Source organism: Hypomesus transpacificus, chromosome 12, assembly GCF_021917145.1.
Source record: "Hypomesus transpacificus isolate Combined female chromosome 12, fHypTra1, whole genome shotgun sequence".
Classification (NCBI taxonomy): domain Eukaryota; kingdom Metazoa; phylum Chordata; class Actinopteri; order Osmeriformes; family Osmeridae; genus Hypomesus; species Hypomesus transpacificus.
The window spans coordinates 4,968,634-4,977,603 of record NC_061071.1 but is presented as its reverse complement, the minus strand read 5'-3'; the positions used below and the strand labels follow the sequence as shown (position 1 = coordinate 4,977,603).

The 8,970-nt window shown below is 44.9% G+C and overlaps 1 protein-coding gene across 4 annotated transcripts in view; it reads left to right on the top strand.

The window, feature by feature from the left end:
• The window catches only part of spega (striated muscle enriched protein kinase a), a 42,053-nt gene that overhangs the window by 1,453 nt on the left and 31,630 nt on the right, over positions 1-8,970 (top strand). For 3 of the 4 annotated variants that reach the window (XM_047030824.1, XM_047030823.1, XM_047030821.1), the window contains exon 3: positions 8,587-8,691. In XM_047030824.1, coding sequence (XP_046886780.1) covers positions 8,587-8,691 — 105 coding nt within the window. Of the gene's footprint in view, positions 1-13; positions 141-8,586; positions 8,692-8,970 lie in introns of those variants that run through there. The other variant, XM_047030825.1, reaches the window with a different exon arrangement.

The window sequence follows — 8,970 nt, the reverse complement described above, 5'->3', positions numbered from 1 at the left end:
GACAGATAAGGAAGGAAGGCAGACAGGCAGGACATCGGATGCAACTGGAACAATGATCAGAAAGGAGTTGCTTGATGCTCGGAAGGCCTTGAGGAGTGTGAAAGACAGTGTGAGTGGTCCCATGAGGAAGAAACTGAAGGGTGAGTCTGAGTTGAGGTTGGACGTACAAACATGCTCACACACATACACACACACACACACGCGCATGCATGTGGCTGTGAATGTATTGTTCAAATGCACTGGGAAATTCAATGCACTGGACAAGTTCAACATCCTTCTCTGTTGAATCTTCTCCTACAGAATTAGATTGTGAAAGAGCACAACAACACCATCAAAGAGACTAGTCACTTCACTCTCTTCACCTATAATGGCTGCCACTGAAAGTATTGTAATTTAGAAGATGACTTCCTAGAAAGCCCAGTACCTCTCTCCCAGACCCTGTGTGGCGCAGGATGGGAGTCAACAGGTGTCTGGCTAACTTAAGTTCTTTGGTACCCGCCTTATGAGCTACTCAAAGTAGCCTGCCTGTCTGTCTTGAAGGTTCTAACGTTTTTAGCTTTTGTCTTTTACTCTTACACAGCTGTCTGTCTGTCTGTTGGTCTGCTTGCCTGTTTGTCTGGCTGCCTGTCTGATAAGCCTGACTATCTGTCAGTCTGTCAGTCTGTCAGTCTGTCTGTCTGTCTGTCTGTCTGTCTGTGTTTCTATCGATCATGCTTTTATCCCCCCCAAAAAAACTTGGGACCTTTTATCTATCAAATGCTTTACCACTTTAATCACAATAATATTTCAGTTTACCACTGAGCTATACCCATCTGTCTGTCTGTCCATCCACTTCTCTGTGTTAGTACAGTGCCCTATCAATATTTCTATGTGCCCATCAAGACAACATTGTTTTGTGTATGTGTGTTTGTGTGATGTGTTGGGGTGGGTGTGTGTAGGGGTTTTCCCTTTTTTACTGGTGCACAGTCAGACAGCACACACACACACACAAACACTGGTATGGTCAGTCATGTGTCGAGGATTAAGTGGTAAGATCAGGTTGCAGACTGGCACTGCCAACTACGCCACTACAGCTGTTATGTGTCTGATAAACATATCTACCCCTGACACACACACTTTCTCTCCATGTCAGGTTCCATTTCGAGAAACAGACAATGGTTTTAAGGAAGAGTTGTAGCGTTGGGAGGACTGTGCTCTTGCTTCCATAGTAACTTCAGTTTCTCACCTTTGCTGGACTTTACTCGACTGAGCTGGGCTAGACTGGGCTGGGTTAAATTGGACTGGGCTGGGCTACATTGGGCTGGGATAGGCTAGATTGGGCTGGGCAAGATTGATCTGGGATTGATTGAGCTAGATTGGACTGTGCTGAAATTGATTGGGCTGGACTGAATTGGACTACAATGGAATTGTAGTGTCACCTTAAAGCAAAAACATCTAATAGCAGATAAATGCTGCTGAGAGAGTTGTATGCTTCCCAGAATTCACCAGGGATACGCTGCCGAGAGCTGTCCCAAAATCAATGTAGCCCCATGAAGTCAGCTGTCTTTCACATTGTTTCATAATAATTAAAGCAGATAGTGCTTCCGTAGAAAGCTCCAGCAGTCGTATTAGTCGTTGCTGTTATCTGAATGACAAAGCTGTTTTATCTGCGCTGTTTGTACTTACGCTTGAATGGCTGATTAAATGAATGAACAAAATCTTGTACTTGTGTTGTTCCATGGCCTTGCTCTGCTATGTAAGAAAGAAACCAAGTGGGGTTTGTACATTTTAGATTACATTCAACAGAATGCACTTTACAGCAATGTCAAATTACTTTCCTAAGGATGTCTGAATCCCAATTGGTGCATTTGTTTAAAAACCATCCTTCGATTCCTGGGTTCTCATTGGATGTCAGTAATAGGAGGCTGGGTCCTGATTGGCCTTCCAGCATATTGATCCCAGGAGGAGATGAGTGGACTGTGGTGTGTATCTTCTGTCGGGCAGAAAACGTTTTTATTGATCCTTTCTTCCTGGAGATGTGGGCCAGGAGGTTGGGCTGAGGTGGAGGAGAGGATGGAGTTGGGGTGGGGTGGGGGGGGACTATAGAGTGAGATGGAGCGGTTGAAAAAAGAAAGGAATGTGGAGAGAAAGACAGAATGGAGACAGCAAAAGGGAAGTTATTCAGCCTTGATCAGTGAGAAGCTACAAATGTGAACCTGTCTATTTGACTTTACCGGTCTGTCTGCATATACGTGTGTGTGGATGTGCAAACATGTGTGTGTGTCCCTGTATGTGTGAGCATACTTGTTAGAGTATGTGCATCTGTGTCAGCGTATGTGTGTGAGTATGTGTCTGCTTACTCAAATTCACTTTGGATGGTTGATTTTTTTTTTTATCTGGGCTGCTGACAAATTATATTTAGATGGCTGATGAATTGAGGTGTGGATTACACAGACGTGACCTGGTGTGTGTGTGTGTGTGTATATGTGTATGTGCAGGTGTTAGAAGACTAGTGAATAAGGCAGTCGAGTAATTACGTGTACGCATATCATTTTGGGGGGGTGTGCTTGTGTGTGTGTGTTTCACTTGATGACAGCTTCTGAATTACAGAGGGCGTTGTGAGGTGTCAGGTGGGAACAAAGGGAGGGTGCTGTGCTCCTCTCATCCTCGTCTGCCCTTCAGCACACAAGCAAAACATACCTTCCAAGTTCAATATCTTTTTTCGCTCTCTAGTCCACTTTTTCACGTATCCATCCATCTCTCCTTTCATCCCTCTATTTGTTCGGCTCTCTTTTTGAATTTTTATCCATTTATTCTACATCTATCAGGTTATTTTTACTACTGTCGTAATTACCGTCAGTGTTACGTAATATTCCCCCACGCACAGAAAGGGACAATCAGGTAAACAAACAAATAAATTGACAACATTGTCAACGTGTAAATAATACAGATTTGTGGAAGAATCAATCTTTAAGTGATTCTGATTCTGACCCAGTGACACACTGAACCTTACAGAGAAGCACAACAAAAATCAACATTAACTATACAAGGTATTGATTAGGCTGTTTACTATACACTGTGTCTAGATGTTGATTCGGTTAATCTTCCCAAAGCTTTATTTGTATCAGCACATCTTTTACAGTTCTGGGTTTATGTGTCGGGGAAGAGAGGCTGTTTAGGTTGGTGCCCTGGTGCAAATGTCTGCCGGCTAAATATTGTCGTAGTGACACGACCACAGACCCTCAGTTTAATTCACCGTCACAGACACACTGGCTCTGCATGTATAATAGATGATCTGCTGGAGGCTGCATTCTCTCTCTCTCTCTCTCTCTCTCTCTCTCTCTCTCTCTGTCTCTCTCTCTCTCTCTCTCTCTCTCTCTCTCTCTCTTTCTCTCTCTCTCTCTCTCCCTCCCTCCCTCTCTCACTCTCCCTCTCTCTTTCTCTCTCTCCCCTCTCTCCTTCTGTGTGTTTTGCCTTGTGGAGAAGGCACTGGTGGGTGATAGAAGGGAACAGTGCTAAGGGAGGAAGAAAAGGAAAAGAAAAATAAGGCGTTTTGGGTAAAGGATTTAGGGAGGGTGCAGTCGAGAGGAGGAGGAGGAAATCCCCCCCCCCTCCACCCCCCAGAAGAGGAGTGATTCTCCCTCTCTTGCTCTTTTACCCCTGGCTCTCCATCTCTCTTTTATTCATCCCTCATTCCTCTCTCATCCTGAAACGCCTGCTATTTATTTAGTTCTTCTTCTTAAACTCATTCTTTTGTGCTTCTTCTCCTCCTTTGTCTCTGTGTCTATCCCTCTCTCTCTCCATCTCCACCCTCCTTCCTACCTCGCCGTCTGTCTCTCACTTGCTGTTGACGCTGCAGAGAGAGGAGGATGCTGTGTAGAGGCTGACTGTGCTGTCCTTCCCTCTTTCTCTCCTCTTCTTCTCCTCTCCACATCCCTCCATTCCTCCGTCCTTTCTTCCCCCGGTCTCTCCCCCGGCTGCCTGCTGTTAAGAGGGGCTTTAATAAAGGAGAAGGAGGAAGGGGAGGGGGGGGGCAGAGGTTTTTAGAGGCGGAGAATCGCCCCCTCCAGCAGAACACGTCAGAGAGGGGCTGCGGTGGCTAATCGCACAGAGGAAACACTCTCTGACACAAAGACACCTGCTCCTGCTTTCTCATCCTCCTCTCCTCTGCCTCTCCTCTTCTCTCTCTGCTTCTCTTCGCGGCCAGGAGAATGTGCACACCCACACATCTTAAAGCTGAGGATCGCTGGGACAGATATTTTTTGGGCTGCCACACCCTGGTGGTTTGAAGGGAGGTTTCGGGGATGTTTTTGTAACCAACGCCACAGGTAAACTGCTACACAGAAGAACCTCAACACTACTTCCAAACATGAAGAAAATCTGGTCCAAGAAAAGATTTCAGGTGGGTTTTTCTTTTTGACACTTAATTAGCTCCATAGTAATGTATCCTTTGAAAGCCTCATTGTCAAGATATTATTTGGGCTTCATCTCGATCAACGTTTATCTAACTGCCACAGCATTTAAGTAGAAACATCCAGATTAAGGTTACTTGATATTTACTTCCTACCCTGTACATTCTAGTTATTGCTAGTAGGATGACTCTAGACTAGAAAGGGTTATGAAGGTTGTGAACACATGGAAAATATCTCACAGGGTGATGCTCCCCATCTCCGGGGTGACGCTCCTCGTCTCTGAGGACGACCCAGCTACCCGCTGTGACATGATGACAAAGAATCGCCCCGGGGTGGAGAAGGAAACATCAAAACTCATTTCAAGAAAACAGAGTCTTTTACAGACAAAGGCTTGCTAAGTGTTGTATTCGTCATCCTAGGGCAACAGACCAATATATTTAGCATGTGTCAAAAATGACTAAAATACTTTGAGCCCACTGCAAATATGCTTTTGCAGTCTTGAAAGGGTAATTGTTTTGCCTATGTCTTGGTCTGGGTACCAATGTGTGTGTGTAGAGCGCAGGTAAGTGTGTCAGTGGGCCACAGCACAGATACCTGATACCTACCGTCAGAGAAGCAGCAGACAAGGATCCACACAGCTTTACTATCGCATTACTGTTGTTCTCTGTACCTCTACTGGCTCTCACATTGTCAACGATCCGCGGCAAATTCCTCCACCTCCACTTCTTGCCAGCGGAATCAATAGAGATGCAATGAAATTGTTTTCATTTCAAAACGTTTCGGTTTGAGCTCTTTGTGAAGCTTTTGCGGGGTCTTTCAAAGCTCTTTGGCATCATTGCGCAGTAGCATCCAGTTGGATGTTGTTTGCGTGGCTGCTGTTTGCTGATATAATTGCCTGGAGATTCTGTGTCATCAGAGTGAGGGGAGGACAATGGAAGATTTCAATGGCTGCACATCACAATAGACACCAGAAACACTTCATCAAACTGCTAGTGGCTGAGAGGGTACTTGGAGAGAGAGAGAGAGAGAGAGAGAGAGAGAGAGAGAGAGAGAGAGAGAGGAGGGGGGAGAGAGAGAGAGAACAAGAAGAGGAACAGAGGGTCAATCTATCCCGGGGATCATTACTTATAGGCCTTACAGCCACAAGGAAAACTTTATCACAGAAAAATGCTGAAGGCTGAGGCCATCCACCACTGGTCCTAGCACATCTACCAACGGCAGTTAGAATGCAGTAGAGTAATGTTTCTCATCTTCAAGTTTCATATTATTCACACGAAGCCAAGGGGTGCTTAGCAAGCACAGGGACATCGATCAGATGAGTCATTACACTGCTGTTTCCCTCCAGCATTACTGACAGGCAGCAAGCCAGTCAGTCAATCAGTTTTCCACAAAATATCCTGGTTTTGATATTGCTTTTAGGATTCTATTTGATTTGTGTCTTATTCTGAGATCGTATTTTGTTTTTGAGCTTCTAACAATGATCTTGTGTCTGTCTTGTTTCCAGAGGACTGGACACTCCACAAGGACCTTCGGCAGGTTAACTCATGGTGTGTGGTCAGGATGGCCTCCTATCTAAAACCCACACAGACACACACGCAGTCTTACTGTACCACAGGCAGACAGACTGCATTTCTGCTGTGCATGTGTAAACCCCCACTGTGTATACAAGTCAAGTTTAATCTGTTCCGAACATTTCATTCTTATATTAAAGTCCCAGTTGAAAATCTTTGGGTTGCTATCCATACATTTTTAATGCCTTAATCAGAGCTGGAGAAGATAGTGGGATTATTAAATATTCAGTGTGCGAAAGTAAGTCCGCCCCCACAAAGCAATTTTATTGTATTCCTATTGTTGCATCTCATCATTGCATAACATCCTCCAAAAAATGATTTCTGTGCACCTTGGTTGATGGTGCTACATCTGTCGTCTACCAAAACAAATGTTTCCAAATCAGATTTCCTGTTTGCTGCATATCAGATTCACTGGATTCATATACTTACACACAGTACACCGCAGCAAGACAGGGTGAACACATAGCCTCCTATACTCAACAAAACTGTTGAGTTAATTGGTGTGCCGAACATGGTGTGTAAACTATTTAGCCTGCTGCTGTAGATTTGACACACTTGGGTGGTAGCTGCTGTACACACACACTCATACACACACACATCCACACACACAAACACATTCACATTGACACGCCTCCACAAACTCTCACACACACTTATGAACACAGAAAATGGGCTGTGAACTTTCTCTTACAATTGTTATTGTTCCCTCCTCATTGACTCTACCCTCATTTTGTCGATTTAACCAACAAAATACGGTACAATGCACTTCCTGTAGTCATCTAGCAGGAGAAGCTCATTTGACATTAGCTAAGTGCAATGAGGCATAGCTTCATTTGCCTCTCTTTCCCTCTGTCTCTGTCTCTCTTTTCTCACTATCTCTCTTTCCCAACACCCCTTTCCCTCACTGTCTCTCTCTTTCTTTTTGTGGCCCATATCGGCTCTAACCAGTGATTGTATCTCTGTGTCAGGGGGGCTGTTTGGGTGGTTTTAGATTCTAATGGGCACGGACGAGAGGATTGGCCGTGTGGGTGAGAGAGAGGGTGGTTTCCATAGTAACGGTGCTCTCCTGTCTGCCCTCTCTTGCTGCCACTATGGAAGCGAAGTTTTCCGCTCCTGCCGAAAGCAAAGCTATGGTAAACCTGAATTATTGCTGTTGTTCTCCTTCACATTCATCTCTCTCTCTCTCTCTCTCTCTCTCTCTCTCTCTCTCTCTCTCTCTCTCTCTCTCCTCTCTCTTTCTCTCTCTCTCTCTCTCTCTCGTTCTTTCGCTCTCTCTCTCTGTCTCTCTCTCACTCTTTTTGTTATCTCTCTTTCTGTCCTTCACTCCCTTGTTTTCTATTAGTCATCCATCTATGTTGTGACTTTTTGGTATGACTCAAGGCTGACAATGTTTCATATTAAGCTATAGTACCTTGGTCATTAATCATTTTATTGTATCTGTTGACCCCCCCCCCCCCATCCCTCGAAGAAAATAACATAGTTGCTGTCTGGGAACAGATGGGCGGAGCAAAATACAAGTGGCCTCCTGCCATCCATGGGTAGCATTTGTGTGGGTGGAATGTATTTCTTTCAAACGTACCAGCCTTCTGCCTCCAATGAGAGCTGCCTATCCCAGCTAAGGGCCTTGATTCTGTCTTCAATTAGACTGATGTTGTCTACTTTTTTATATCCTCGACACTGCTGACACAAATCTGCCCCAGCCAGCTTCCTACATCCATATTGATCCCCATTAAAGGTCATGAAATCGACTTCTCTGCTTTGAAACGCTTTGAATAAAGGCCTTTGTATCAAAGGGCACAATTAAGTAATTATGTGAGCCAAGCCCCTAATAGAACTAGAGTCTAGACATCATTAGTGGGTCAAATTAAAGAGAAAAGCAGGAAACCATGTTGAGGAAGTCCTCTTTGAGAGTCCTGCAAGCCATAAACTCAAATAAGGTCAGATCTGATTCAGCACTTTCAGTTGCCGGCTCTACAGCCATGCACTTTGAAAACCCATCAGCCCAGCCATCTAGACCTATAGGTGCTGTTACGGTTGTCTCAGTCAGTCTAAAACTGTATTCACAATGGTTGACACAGGTATGCCTTCTTAGTGGTTGCTGTATCTGTCATATCTTGGCAGCTATGCACTTCTGGTCTGATGGCATTATCGTGTAAGACTATTTCACTGGTAGACATATTTTATATCTCTATCACAGATAACCTGTGGGAGTTGTAGGTGTGTGAGTGTATGTGTGAGAAAGAGAGAGCCCCAGCTGGCTGTGAGTCAGGGTTCAGTGGTGACCTCATTTACTCCTCCCCAGGAGGGTTTGCACTGCTCGCCGTATTACCCATCATCCTCTCTGCTGCTAAGTGAATATGAAGTGTCATTTGTCTGTGTGACTCAGCTGTTATTTTACGCCTCCTCCTCTCTTTGTCTCCCCCTCCTCCTTATTTCTTTGTCATCTTTCAATTGCCTGCTCTTCTCCTCCTTGCGACATTTCCCTTTTCTCCTCCTTGTCTTCCCCTCCCTTTCCTGTCTCGACCCTGTCTTTCTCACCTTCTACTCTCCTCCTCTGCCTTTCCCCTCCATCTGTTCATCTCCTCCTCTTCCTCCACTCATCCTCCTTTTCTTCTCACCCCCAGACTCTGAGACAACTGAAGATGAAGCTACAGAGCCCCAGGTACCCATGGAAACCAAGGAAGGATCCGGGAGACAGCATGATAAGTCTGGTCGGAGAGTGACTTCAGGTAAATCACAGCCTTCATTCCCAGCACGGTCTGGGACTCAAAAGTCCTTATAAATCTAGTCTGTTTTCCTTGGATTAGCAAAGCACATCATTCAAAGACTGTTCAATATGAACAGTTTCTTACTTATTTATTGGTGACGTAACTTATTCACTGTATTGACATTTGCGAGTGATATGGTTATCATTGTGGTGAAATTGTGTCAGTGCTAGCTTGCAAAAGCTGGCCTTGTGCTTGAGTTTGGAGCTCTAATGAGATTTATCACTGGCCCTCTTCGAAGAG